The sequence below is a fragment of the Dama dama genome, chromosome 21 (assembly GCF_033118175.1).
Source record: "Dama dama isolate Ldn47 chromosome 21, ASM3311817v1, whole genome shotgun sequence".
Lineage (NCBI taxonomy): Eukaryota > Metazoa > Chordata > Mammalia > Artiodactyla > Cervidae > Dama > Dama dama.
In genome coordinates, this window is record NC_083701.1 from 36,363,271 (window position 1) to 36,377,997 (window position 14,727).

Genomic DNA, 14,727 nt, shown 5'->3' on the forward strand with positions numbered 1-14,727 from the left:
AAACTTGCCCAGATGATTCCAATGTATAGCATAGTTTGGGAACCGATTTCTAGAAAATGTGGCTTTTACAATCCTTAAGTTTCTTTCACAAGGGCTTCCCAGGTGGCTCAGTGATAAAGAATCTGCCTGCCAGTGCAGAATATGTGTGGGTTTGATCCCTGGGTTAGCAAGATCCTCTGGAGGAGGAGATGGCAACCCACTCCAGGATTCTTGCCTAGTAAATCCCATGGGCAGAAGAGTCTGGCAGGCTACAGTCCATGCGATTGCAAAGATGTTTTTAAACAATGCCTAGCACAATACAGGTGCCTCGTGGACCCTCATACACAGTGAGTGAGTTCTGAATTGTTATAGTGCATGCCTAAGAATAAAGGAAGTTTTTAGTAGTAAGCTCTTGATGAGATGTACCTTGAGTTTAGGTAAAGATTTGATTTTCTATAAAGACTCCTACAATAAGCACCCTAGAAGGTAGAGAAGAATTTGAACTCTTTGCACATATGAAGTACAACAAAGTGATCATGGGGGCCTTGCTGGGCTGTGGTTTGGGGGTGGGGGTCTCCTGCCACCTAGGCAGTGGCTGAGCCCTTGTGCCTGTGGGTGTGCCTCCTGGAAGTGGTTACCAGTCTCTGGAGCAGAACTGAAGCCCCTGCCCTTGGGAAGATCTGTCTTTACTACACTTTCGGTGATGTGAAAGCAAAGCAAAGGGATTAATGACAACCTGTTGTTAGCAGACTATTTGACTGCAATTTTTCGGGTGATTTTCACTGTTCTATAAAGAGTTATTAAATCGGGGAAGGGGCCCTAGCTGGAGCTCATGGCACACTCCTTTGATCATCTAGGACTCAGCTGGCGGAGGGTCAGAGAATGTAGCATTTCAGAACCAGTGGGCAGCATTCATTGTCTTGCTCTTTTTTTTTTTTTCATTGTTTCTTTTAACACACTGAGCTTCCCTGGACTCAAGTAAAAGACAGAAAAATGATTCTAATTTTTTTTTTTAACTAGGTAAGAGGCATGGATTCAAATTATCTTACTGTAAAAGGCACAGTCATGACAACATATAAATGTTTAACGAATAGATATTTTTACTGCTCACCAGATGCTGGCAACTGCACTAATGGAGTTGATACCTTACTGAGTCATTTATGAGAGTCTTAGGCAAGTAATACCTCAGTGTTAAGACTTGTGTATTGAACACTTGGTGGGAATCAAAGAACGAATGATTGGATATAAGCCGTCGTCACACTTTTGAGCTAAGAAATCTTGGCTATCTCCTTTTTGTCTCCCAAAGGAGTTAAGCCAAGAGAGGTCAATTAACAAGGAAGGTTAAGTGATTGACAGTCAGAACTATGTGATCTCTGGACAGTAAAGGCCAGTGTACTTTCCAGACACATTGAGTTTTTAAGTCCCCTCCTTTCTGCCGTTTCTGCACAGTGAACTCTCAAGTGTCAGGGAATGTTGATATCTGAGTCCCTGCCTCAAGCTAGATCCATCCTATGTTTTAACAGTGGGAAGGCAAGTTAATGAAGCATTTATTTTTGCTGAATAACTAATGGTGTCATCATCTAGATGTTCCTTTGAAAAGCCCAGCTCTTTTATTAGCTTCTCGGTTGCAGGGCAACTGCAGGAGTAGACTCGTGCATGTGTGTTAAGTATTAACTGCTAATGCCTCTAAATGTTAACCCAATCCCTGTGGACTCAGAATAATCAGAAAAAGGACAGTAGATGTAACACTGATAGGAGTTTGATGATGATGACATATTCTCTACAGGTAAAGAGAGAAAATTTTGTATCAAGCACATAGAGACTTTGATGAACATCTTGTTAAGTCTGAGACTCAGTCCAGCCTTCAGTATCTTGGAGACTCTATTGCACAATTTGTCAGGAGATCTTTCTTGTCTCTAGAAACATACCCAAACAGGAAAGGGGAAAAAAGGGCCGTCCTCACATTACATGAATTTCTGAATTTGTGTTGGATTCCTAAGTGGCACAGCGGTATAGAACCCGCCTGCCAGTGCAGGAGACACTAGAGACACAGGTTCGATCCCTGGGTCAGGAAGACTTCCTGGAGAAGGAAATGGCAACCCACTCCAGTATTCTTGCCTGGAAAATTTCAAGGACAGAGGAGCCTGGTGGGCTACAGTCCATGGGATCGCAGAGATTCGAACACAACTGAACTTGATCACACACACTGTCAACTGCAAATGAAGTATTGAAAGCCAGTGTATTGCTCACAAATACAGCTTTGAGTCTGACTTCCTAATTGAGGATAATTTTGTAATAAAAATTTTCAAGTTACACTTTCTATGGCCAAAATGAAGTTTCCAACATTGGTGGTCAGTACATGGATTAAACAGACACCTGTAAATCGATAGGATTGAGACTTATTTATTTAGGCATGTGTTCCTTTCCCAAATTAGCTTGGGAGCATGTCACTCTTTTTTAATCTTTGAACGCACTAATGATTTATCCTATATTTTTAAACCCAGTTCCCTATACTTTCAGCACCCTCAATAGTTTGTAGTGTTGAATCATAGTTTTCCAGGAGCAGTGACTGAGCTTTCAGAGGAATGTGCCACCAGATGTCATTTTAGCCCTGTAAATAAACAGTACGTCTCTTTGTGATTCTGATAAAGTACAAGTGACTCTCATAGCGACACAGGCAGAAATAGCAAAACACCAAGGAGGGTCGTTGAACCGTCTGGAGGGATACTGCAAGGCTGTCAGTTAAATGTTCTTTGTTTAATAGAGCCTCAATTGCATTTTTTCCAAATCATATGTATTGCTCTTATTTGGAGATTCTGAAAACCCTTAAACATACATCAGAAAACTGTCCAATACGTATGCTGATGGCAAGCCTTTTCCCATCATAATATGGTTTTTGGTCCCCTTTGGAAATGAAGGGGACCTGAGCTTCCCTCGTGGCTCAGACGGTAAAGCGTCTGCCTATAATGCAGGAGACCTGGGTTCGATCCCTGGGTCTGGAAAATCCTCTGGAGAAGGAAGTGGCAACCCACTCCAGTACTCTTGCCTGGAAAATCCCATGGACGGAGGAACCTGGTGAGCTACAGTCCATGGACTCAAAAAGAGTCGGACACGACTGAGCGACTTCACTTAGAAATGAAAGTTCTCTGTGTTATTTTTGGACATTCAGGTGAGAGAGAAGTACTTCAAAATGATTTTTTTTAAAGATGCCTTTTCTTGAATTAACTGCAGGACAGTCAGGTAAATGCACAAAAATAGAGGATGTGGCCTTTTCCTACTGTGAGAAATTAGCTTTGCTCCTCCCTTAGTGTCCATTAACCTTGAAAAACTCGCAAATATGGAAAACATATTCTGAGTGTTTTACCTATACCTTTAAAATGTCATCAATCTCGAAATGTCTCGAGTCAGACTTTGCTGGATACCGCATTTCTTCACATTCTCTTTTGTTTAACTTTAGGTTAATTTGTCCTGACAGTGCAGCTGCGGGCTCTGCATTGCAGTCTGTCATTAAGAGCACCAAGAATGGTCTGGAGGGTTGGAACTGTTGGGAGTTAATTTGGCGTAAACCTAACACTCAAAAGATTTCTCAAGATATGACATGTCATGTCTATGTCCAGTCACACTTCTGTTTAAGAAGTTCTTGTTTATATTATAAATATGACCTTTACAGTTATCTTTCAAAGGTCCCAATGCTTTGAAGAGGAACCCTGAGGAGCTGTGGAGATATTAAACTTGCGAAGCATGTTTTCATAGCAATGTCAGTGTCCATTTGAATATCCTTCTTCTTTCTTTTCTTTTTAATCACATAGCAACCCTGTCAGCCAGTGCAGGTTATGATATTGGAGTCTTGTGATAAAATTCATCACAGGTAATCAAAGGTCTCTTATCACACTTTTTAGCCAGAGTCCATTACTAAAAGTTTTCTCTTTTGCAGATAAACTAATCCCTCTGGGTCCCTTCCAACTCTAAATTGTCTCACTGAACATACAAACTGGGGTATATTGGTTGCTGACTCTGAGCCCCACAACCCTGCCCTGACCAAGAATCAACCACATTTTCCTGATGACAAACTAGATGTCCTCCCCTGTGCTTCAGACATTTGAATAAGAGGACAGATCTTGGAGTGCAGGCTTCCCTGGTGGCCCAGTCAGTAAAGAATCTGTCTACAGTGCAGGAGACCCAGGTTCGATCCCTGGATGGGGAAGAGAAACGGCAACCCACTCCAGTATTCTTGCCTGGGAAATCCCTTGGACAGAGGAGCCTGGTCGGCTACAGTCCATAGGATCGCAAAGAGACTCAGCCATTATACCACCACCACCGAATAGGACCTGAAGTCCCCATCAGCACAGTCAGACTTAGGCTAAGCATCAAGCTAACCTTGCCAGCTACCATTGGGACCTGCTATCTCTGGTGACTGATGAAATGTACTTCGTTTAGAGAGCCCTTGACTAGCTGGTAACTCCTGATAATTCGTCCTTCAGCGGTGTTCAGCAGGCTCTCTGAGTCGCCCCTCTCAGATTCACTGTCAGCAGCCCATGCGTGAATTTACACTCAAACCTTTTGGGTGTGAGCCGCAGATTTGCTCTTTATATTCTTCTAACAAGTCTGAGACAAAGTTGAAGATCACGAACCTGAGCTTGACCTGACTGGTGTCATGGCAACTAGCACTTCCCCTCTTGCTGGTCCCCCTCTCACGCGTGCTACGTTATTTGTGCACATTAGTGATTCATTACCAAGTGCCAGGTTTCTTTGTGCTGTCAAACCGTGTCAAGGACGGAATATGATGTGCTATCTCAGATGTCACCCACCAGACTGTCGAGGGCAAGAGTAATTAGAAAGGAAAACTTGTCGGGTTACTCTGGAAAGTTCCTGAGAACACGATGCTTTCTCGCCACCCATTTACAGCCTTTTTTTTTTTTTTCATTCCTAACATAAGGACCAGGCTTCGTGTTGATCAAAGCGTATGTGGTAATGTGCCCCAGACACAAGGCTGGGGTTTGGTTGTGGAAAGAACGCCTGGGCAGTAATTGCTCGCCTCCATTCAGGCAGCAAAGGAAATGATTAACAGCCTCAGTGCTCAGTCACGTGGATCAGGCTCCAGCCTGAGCTGTGCAAACTTGGGTTTAAAAAGAAACCTGAGCAGCCCGGTATGAAAGCTTTTCCCCCAGGCTTGCCTCCGCCCGGCACCCAGGAGGAGCTGAGTGGTGGCCACCAGCTTTGGAAGACAATCAGTCGGGGTCCCAAGGCCACCCGGCCCTTGAATGGCTCGCTTCCCCTCCCAGTTTCCTCAGGACCTGGTGTGTTGTCCCTGGTCTGGCCAAGAGTTGTAGTATCTGCAGTGTTAGACCTGTAAGTAGTGAGCTTTCTAGATGAACATAGGCCTTCGCCTTGGAAGGCAGAAAGCACAATGGCACTCTGGGTTTTGTTTCTACAGAAGGCCAGATTTGTCCCTGATGGGGAAAAGAAGTCACAGATTTTACAAGAATCTTTGACTTGCCACACCCCTTTAAAAAAAAAAAAATCAACCCCTCCCTCTAAAGAAAGCTTCATACTAAAACAAACAAACCTGTGTCACACTTTACTAGCTACTTAAAGTGAAGCCTGTTTCCCTAAAAAATATGTTTACAACACACAGTTGGAAAAGACTTTAGTCACACAGCTATATTTGGATCCTTTTGTTTCTCTTGTTCTTTTTTCTTATTTCCTTTAAGCACAAATTCAGCAGCTTAAATGTCCCTCCAAACTACTTTGTGGGGTGGGAGGGGAAGCAGGCTCAAATCAGACTTTTTAGAATATGCAGCTGCAGCACGCTGCTTTTGTGAAGGATAAACCAGAACTGTTTTCTATTTGTTGTGCTGATGTAACGCAGTTTGGTGCTGGTGAGTACGCCAAGTTGCTTCAGTCATGTCCGACTATTTGCAACCCCATGGACTGAAATCCGTCAGGCTCCTCTGTCCATGGGATTCCCCAGGCAAGAATAGTGGAGTGAGTTGCCATGCCCTTCTCCAGGGGGTCTTTCCAACCCAGGGATTGAACCCACATCTCCTCTGTCTCCTGCATTGGCAGGCGGATTCTTTATCACGGTGCCACCTGAGTATAAAAGTCTCTGCTTAGAGACAAGAATGAGACCTGTTCACGTGTTCCCCATCATTGCTTGGCCAGATCGTAATCTGGTCCTGCAAGTAGTAGGTGTTCAAGAAATACCAGTTGAAGGAAGTTAATTCCAGCAGGGCTAGAGGGGACATGAATCCATTTTAGAACCCTGCAAGAACCCTTTAAAAACAGTGAGGAACTAAGACAGTTACCTGCCTTCATACGTGCTGGGATATGGACACCTGCAGGCACCAGCGTGGAGCATGAACATGGAGAAGTCATTAGAGCCAGCCCACTGGGCGTCTGGGTTTCTGGGGAGGGCTGGCCACCTGGTAGAGTTAGCATGGAAGCAGCCTGGGGATGACCATGGTCAGCAACTCAAATCTGTCGTCACCACGTAGCAAATTCCTGCTAGTATTCTGTACTGTATGTAATTGCTTAGGATTTACTCTCAAGTCCTTCTAATTTCTTAACTTAAAAATAGGACCTTCATGGTAAATCGAGCCTTGTCTTCCAAGACTAGGGAAACAATTAATACTTAGAAGTGATCTCTGGATAATGTCAAGACTAAATTTTATACATTTGAGCTAATCTAGAAACAATTGATTATAATCAGATATTTAAAAGAAGAGTCATAGGCATGAGTACTGAAGGATGTGTTTTTAGTTTAGATTGACATAGATAAGCTTCCCTGTGATGTTACTTTATTGTAATTCTATGATATAGTGCTCATATACAAGTTATAAAGCCTAGAGTTTGCAGGTGCTGTAAACTGAAACAACCAAAAAAACCCAAACTACCACAGAACGTATATGTCACAGTGAATGATACTGGTTATATGGACAAAGTCAGGGTGAATGGAATAACATTAAAGACTTAACACTCTTAACTACCTGTGTTAGAGAATTTTTAAGGGCCTCCAGTGACATAATTAACATAAAGCACTTTGAAAAGCGTGAGAGGCTGTGTAAATATGTGATTGATATTACATTTTGAGTTATATAAGAGGACTTTGGGGGCAGATTGTCAGAGAAGAGTTGAGCTCATGGGTAAAACTGTACAGATGAGAATAAGCGTGACCCAGGCTTCCCTAGTAGCTCAGTTGATAAAGAATCTGCCTGCAATGCAGGAGACCCTGCTTTGATTCCTGAGTTGGGAAGATCCACTGGAGAAGGAATAGGCTACCCACTCCAGTATTCTTGGTCTTCCCTTGTGGCTCAGCTGGTAAAGAAACTGCCTGCAATGCAAGAGACCTGGGTTCAATCCCTGGGTTGGGAAGATCCCCTGGAGAAGGGAAAAGCTAACCACTCCAGTATTCTGACCTGGAGAATTCTATGGTATAGTCCATGGGGTCAGAAAGAATAGACACGACTGAGCAACTTTCAGGGAACAATGATGCACAGCCCACAGTGGATATAAGGGGGGACTGAGGGGTTATATGATGATCAGGAGTCAGACTGGGGAAGACCTTGGGCTACTTCACAAAATTTCATCTGACAACTGAATGCATCATGGATTGGAACATGGAAAAAACTTCAAAATTAATGGAATGACTGATCTTGTCCACGCAAAAGTTATCAGAGCAAATCAAATATGTGTGCAAAAATTCAGTGATGTCTTAACCAGGAAATCCTCTGAGAAGGGAATGCAACTCTTCTTTAAGTCCACTGGGCAGTGTTTGGGCTTTTTTTTTTTAACTTCATAAATCATGGGAAGCTGTGTTGGCAGTGGGATATAACTCAGCAGTAGATGGATTGCTCTTTGCTGCTTTCTTTTAGGAAGCAGGTTATAAAACTGTTGGGAGCCTAGTGTAGTAGTTAATAGATTATCTTAAACAATTTGAAGTAATTTAAAAAAAGAAAAATTACAGCCTTGTGTCTTGAAGGCATGAAAGCTAGAGGGAAAAGAGAGGTTTAGTGAAATGAGAAATGGATGCCACCTCTGGGTCCCCTGCCCTGGAGCTTCTGCCACATGCTCTGTCCCCCTAGGGCTGGTCACCTGCCTTCACAGGAAAGACACTCTCCAGGAAACCCCACAGCAGAGCCTGGTCAGTCAGATGCCATAAACTGTTGTCATGTAAAGTTAGCATTAGGACAGAGTTTTCATTCAAACTATTCTGTACTTTTACCCTCTTTCTTTACACCTAAAATAGTTGACCTCCTGTGAGTAGAGTCTGATAATACAGCTTGGATGTTTGAAGATGCTGCTGGAATATCTCAGCCTTCATAGGTCTTCACGTAGTCATGAGGCAAGCATTTCAGGAGCCTCCTGTTTGTGGGCAGCAGGAGGTCCCTCCCAGACCACAAGATGCTGCACTCAACTGTCACAAGCATGAAAAGATCTCTGACCCAGGTGTAGTTTAGATTAGCAGATAACTCACTTGAAAGGTGATAAAGAGCCTTCTCCTAATGGCTTTCTTTTCATCTCTGGACGTGGTCCCCGAAAGCGCTTGTGTTACAGTCTTGTGGGTCACGGCTTGTAATAGGCCTGCCATGCCGATGACACGGTGCTGAGTGAACCAGGACGCTTCAGGGATCTTCTCTTTTTGATAAATGTGAAATATTTTAAAACAAATTGGGAAATGTAGCATTATATGGATAAAACTTTGTTTCATGATCTTGAGTTGGTGGGGTTTTGGTTTGGTTTTGTTGTTGTTTTTGTTTTTTAGGTGAAATCCAAAGGTCAGTTCTGAAGCTTACGTCTTCCTTTTCTTTCAGACCACTAAGGCTTTTCTTCCTACCATGCTGGAGATTAATCATGGTCATATTGTGACAGTTGCAAGTTCCTTGGGACTGTTCAGCACTGCTGGAGTTGAGGTTTGTCATTATAAAGCATTTCCTTCTTTCAGTGAGCTCACCTCCTCACAAATACACTATAGTCCTAGAAGCGTGCCTGCTGCCCTCATATTCCTGTAAGCCCCGGGAAGGTACCTGTGTGCTGTCATGGAGTGCACCCCAGCACCCACCAACTCTACATCTTCTGCCATAAACTTAACACTAGTTTGACAGACCACCGGCAGCAGCAGAAGTAGGTGGGCCAGTCCTGAGTATGGCCCCATTCTCATTAGCAGTTTTACTTGACGACAGTGGGAAGACACAGGGTCAAGATGAAACTGGAGGGCGCTGGCAGTGCCCCAGAGAACAGATAAATGAGGCTAAAGGTTGACACTGTTTTGGTCAACTTGTCAAAAGTGAGCTATCTTGTGTTAGCTCCTCAGATGAGATGGTTAGGGTGGGTGTGAGGTGTCTGCATGTTAAGTCTGTGGAACTGGGCTTAATCGACCCTGTTCTTCACCAACTTCAAGTTGCAAAGCATGCATGTGTTTGTTCTGTGTTGTTTGTCCCACGGGTGCCTGCAGGAGAAAATAGAAAACATCACCCCATGCAAATATGCAAAAGGATACACAAGAGATGACTTCTACATTGTACATTTCCATTCCTAAATTTAAAGTTGGATAATGGAGAAGAACTTCCTTTCTATACTGTGAGTCCTTAGGTTGAGTTCTAGTTGAAGTTTACAAGGTGAAGTTATCATTTCCATTTTCACTTGGCCCTTAAAAAGAAAATTGGATCATAACAGCTCATAACTCCAGCTCTAGTCGCCTTTGTTCTCCTAGCATTAATTTAAACAAACTGGTTTTTCAGTCTGCTTTACTGAACAAGAGGCCATTTGTAAATTTTCCAGACACTTCAAAGTGAGCCTATCTCCATTTTTAGCCCCAGCTTGTTAGCTTTCATAGACTCCTTTGTGGTAACTTCCCCTAAAGTAATCTGATACTTCGTTGATGTGGCAAAAAGTGTTCATCTGTTTCTGCTGTTGCTTTGAAAATATTATTTCTGCACCAAACCACATCAGATACCCGTCTTTTAGAATGCTCTCCTTTTCTTTGCTTAGTCACCTGTAACCTTTTGTATCAGACATGTAACCTGAGTAACAGGGCAACTTGGGGCTTGGTCCGGAATGCGCACTATACTGAGTACCTCTGCCCTCTCTGCTGTGCCCCTAGGACTACTGCGCCAGTAAATTTGGAGTCGTGGGTTTTCATGAATCCCTGAGCCATGAGTTAAAGGCCGCAGAGAAGGATGGAATTAAAACAACACTGGTCTGCCCTTACCTGGTGGACACTGGCATGTTCAGGGGCTGCCGAATCAGGTCAGTAAAGGACCCGCCTCAATGCTGATGATTAGCAGTTCTAACAAATCACCTTTCCGTCTTGGGAGACTATGTGAAATCAGTCATATCTCCAACCATAAGCAGCCTGGCACTTCAACAGCTGACATCTTAGCTCACGTGTTGTTTTCATTGGTCAAGGCTTGTAAAGTTGACGCGTGTGTGATTGACAAGCAAGGGCTGGTATTAACTTGCAGAAGGCAAGAAGCATCAGTAGCAAATGACCTCTCTACCTTCAGGGAGCAAATACCTAGGATTTTGCTTAGAAGCGACTTCTTTGGAAGTGATTTTCTTTCTTTAACATCAGTGTAGTTAGTGCACAGTCCCTCAGTCGTGTCCGACTCTTTGCGACCCTGTGGACTGTAGCCCGCCAGGCTCCTGTGTCCATGGGATCCTCCAGGCAAGGATACTGGAGCAGATTACTGTGCTCTCCAGGGGATCTCCCAACCCAGGGATCGAACCCACGTCTCTTGCATCTCCTGCATTGGCGGGCGGGTTCTGTACCACTGCATCACCTGCGAAGCCCCTTAACATCCATGTTTGCACATAAATGTGACTTTGGTTTGGATACAGAACAGTGTCACTGCCACTGAGGAGGGTGGCCTTTCTTCCGGAAAGACCCTTCCCACATTTGGGAACTTCCTTTTTGCAGAGAGGGTCTGTAGCTAGAGTCACTCTGACAGAATGAGAAGAAACACAGGTTTTCTACAAATGAAATAAAACACCCCCACACTTTGAAAGGAGGCACGTGGGAATAGCCATGTCAAGTCACATCTGACTCGAGCCACGCAGAATAAACAAAGCCGTGACTCACGAAGAGGACACTTGCAGAGACATGTTGATGGCAAGGTCTTCGCTTAGACAAATTTGAAAGACAAAGCGAGACCAGTGAGCCAGTTCCCAGTGGTCAGGGCCAATCCTGACACATCCTGAACCTGGCTGGGCTGTGAAGTAAGTGGAGGTGGCTTGAGTCATTTCAATCTCAGGCTGAGTCCCAGTCCCAATCTCAGACTGGGAATGGACTGGACCCCACCTCTTCCCGTGTGTATATGTGTGTGTGTGTTGGTTTGGCTTTTGCCTCTTACAAACTTAAGAACCAGTTGCAGAGGGTCTGAGGAGCTCTGTCTCCTAGTTAGCATCACAGCGGGTGTCCAGAGCTCTGGGGGGACAATGAAAAGTGAGGGGAGTAAATTCTGTTAAGTTACTTCTGCGGGTAGCTGGGTGAATTCAGCTGAAGGTAGGCTGTCTCGTGTGGTGCACTCCATTTCAGAGACACCACCCCCACCTCCTCCCACCCCCCCCCCCCAAAAAAAGCCCCAGGCTTTTCCTCTCTAGGCATCGGGGGAGGCACACAGCTGAATTTTATTTCACTCAGGAAACTTTATGTCGGTGTTTACACACCATCATTTGAACTACACTTAATGCTAAGTTTGGCATCCTGTTTGGGGTTACTGTTTGTTATGTCAGACACCCTTTCTTTTTTCAAAAAAATAATAATTTGAAATACATTCCAAGGCATTTTGAAAACATAACTTTCTCACTTTACAGAAAAGGAGACCAATTCTGATTTTCTTTAAAAAAAAAAAAAAAAGCTTGTTTTCCAGACAGTGCAAATGAAATATGTTCACAGTAGGAAAATTTGGAAAATACAGTGAAAGCACAACGAAGTGAACAAAACAGATTGCAAATCCTATTGCTCAGATAACATCACCCTTCGTGTTTTGATGTGTATTTCCAGCGTTCCATATACTGTGTGAATTCTTAATTTCATCTTTTGAATGTGTAACTCCCAGGAAAGAAATCGAGCCTTTCCTGCCCCCTCTGAAGCCCGATTACTGCGTGAAGCAGGCCATGAAGGCCATCCTCACCGACCAGCCCATGATCTGCACCCCCCGCCTCATGTACATCGTGACCTTCATGAAGAGGTGAGTGTGAGGGGCCTCCCCGCTTGGCAGGCCTTCCCATACCCACCCTGTAACTTAACAAACACACCACATCTCACATTTGCTAACTGTGACTCTTCCTTTTCCAGCATCCTCCCTTTTGAAGCAGTTGTGTGCATGTATCGGTTCCTAGGAGCAGACAAGTGTATGTACCCATTTATCGCTCAAAGGAAACAAGCCACAAACAACAACGAAGCAAAAAACGGAATCTGAGGATCTTTTTTGTACCGAATATCATTTCTACCAGAAGACGATCGGGATATCTTAGTCCGACCCACATCAGCTTGACTGATACTCTCTGGATTCTACATCCATTTTTTTTTTTTCAAATCAGCTTTTTACAAAAATAAATAAAGTGTAAATTAACTGACTAGAGTACTTGGAAAACGTGATCAGCAAAAGTGAGCTTAAGTTGTTGCCAACGGGGTCCTTTGCAGGCAGAACCCTAAGACCAGTCCAGTCTTTTAGACAACCGCTGTGTGACGTCGCCAGGCCACCATTATTATTATTTTTGGAATGAACAGGAAGTCTCAAGATGATAATGACTGTGTGTTTCACGTGTTTGTTTTCCTTCATTCCCATAGAGTTTATTAATTCTTGTAATTAATCTCTAGCAAGTTGACACCCTTGCAACTTCAAGGACTGACAGTGCTGTATTTTCTCATGTTTTCTAAGTTTCAGCTTTGCAAAGCCTGTGTGGCTCTTTCATGGTGTGTATATATACAGCTCTTTTAAAAAGGCATTTTGAAATCTCCTTCAATTGGAAGTAGAGGATGTCTGATTGTTACAGTAAAGTCATGTGATCAGGTCTCTTTGTTAAAGTCACAATGACCGAATTGTTGGTCGAATTTTAAAATGTATCTCTGAGGTCTTTCCTTAAGGATCTATTCCTCTGGAGACCTATTTATCCAAAAAAAAAAAAAAGATCATAGATTTTCTACCTGTGAATTTTGCTGCATACAGAAAGTGCCCTTTCCTAAGAAAGTTGCTGTGTTTCATTTCTTTGGTTGGACTTTGATCTAGAATACATAGCAGCTCTGCAAAGAAACAATTTCTAAAAGTGGGAACTTGTGCACATAAAAACGTCCCTGTTTTTGTGCCAACTATGATTAGCAAGGGGGGAAAAAATCTTACACTATGGAATACATATGGAAAGGTGTAAAGATTCTTTTGAAAGTTTTATTCACATTGTAGAACAGCAAATGACATTTTTACAGTATTTTTTTGTAAAGCAAACTATTTTGTGCCTTGAATTTGGTAAATGTGTATTAGTGAAACATTGTAAAAGTGAACTGCTACCTCTGTATCTAAATGTATACCATCCACTTGTAAATGACTATAAACTATTATGTGATTGCTCTTTTTTTTAGAATGTCTTGTTTAAATAGCGGCCAATGTTTTAGGCTATTCAAATAAGCCATCTTTTACTAATTAATTGGGAGATTTTATAAAGGAGTGATTAAATTTAAAGACAACTTACATACAAATGACTGTGTGATCATTAGTTATCAGCAGTATTGTCGGGACAGGCACTGTGTCCTTATTTTCTATGCCATATCACTCATTAATGAAAAACATTTGAACGGGCTTGTGTTCAGGGACACTGGTAGGTTAGGGTGCCCTACACTCACATTTCCCATGTTACCATCTTCTCAGATTAGATACTTTATCAAGGGCTTGTTGATACTAAAGGTGGGGAGATAGAATCCCATTACCTGTGTGTTGTCCAGCTGCAGCACAGATGAGTTCTGCCGTGTATCCACATATAGGAAAGTACTGCCTCACCGGTAGGGTCCCCAACACTGGTCTTAAGAAATAGCTTTATTCAGTGTTTAAATTTCTTTTTCTAAATGATAACTAAACTTGAAGCCATTGAGGCACTGGCTATCTCTTATTTTCCATTTTGGATTTTAAGTACAGTTGACCCTCAAACATCACAGGGGTTAGAGGATCAATCCTCCATGTAGTCAAAAATCCATGTATAATTTATAATCAGCCCCCTGTATCCATGGTTCCTCCATTCCCCAATCCCCATCTACTGGTTCCACCAACCACAGATTGTGTAGTACTATAGAATTTACTACTGAAAAAAAATTTGTGTATAAGTAGATTGGCACAGTTCAAACATATGTTCAAGAGTCAACTGTGCTTTTGAAGTAAACCTCATGTAACAACATGGGTGGAGACATATTTTCAGTGGTTCTCCCGGTGTGCCCTTCAGTTAACCCCTAGCACCCTCCAACAGGATATCTGTTCCAATACTCTAAAACCCACTTACCAATCTTAAGGCTAAAGCAAGTCTCCCCTACATTTAATTTTATTCTCATATGTTGTCATTTAAACCTTTTTCTATTCTTGTTTGTTGTTGCCCTGACAAAGTTGTCCGTCTCTAAATTCAATAAACAAAATTCATTTAACTTTTTGGTATAAGTCTTCAATTCCCATGTCTCAGCCTTAGTTGAATTACCTCTGTGACTCTTCCTTGAATGCCACCCAAATTCTCTTTCCCATCTTTAAGAGCTGTGGAGCTGGGAAGGGGACT

At 42.9% G+C, this 14,727-nt stretch overlaps 1 protein-coding gene across 1 annotated transcript in view; it reads left to right on the forward strand.

Annotated features, from left to right (window-relative positions):
- Window positions 1-14,602, forward strand: part of RDH10 (retinol dehydrogenase 10) — a 29,753-nt gene extending 15,151 nt beyond the window's left edge. Inside the window, exons 3-6 of the mRNA XM_061123482.1 lie at window positions 8,790-8,888; window positions 10,079-10,224; window positions 12,036-12,167; window positions 12,275-14,602. Coding sequence (XP_060979465.1) covers window positions 8,790-8,888; window positions 10,079-10,224; window positions 12,036-12,167; window positions 12,275-12,398 — 501 coding nt within the window. The 3' untranslated portion in view covers window positions 12,399-14,602. The remainder of the gene's footprint in view (window positions 1-8,789; window positions 8,889-10,078; window positions 10,225-12,035; window positions 12,168-12,274) is intronic.
- The last annotated feature ends 125 nt before the right edge of the window (window positions 14,603-14,727 follow it).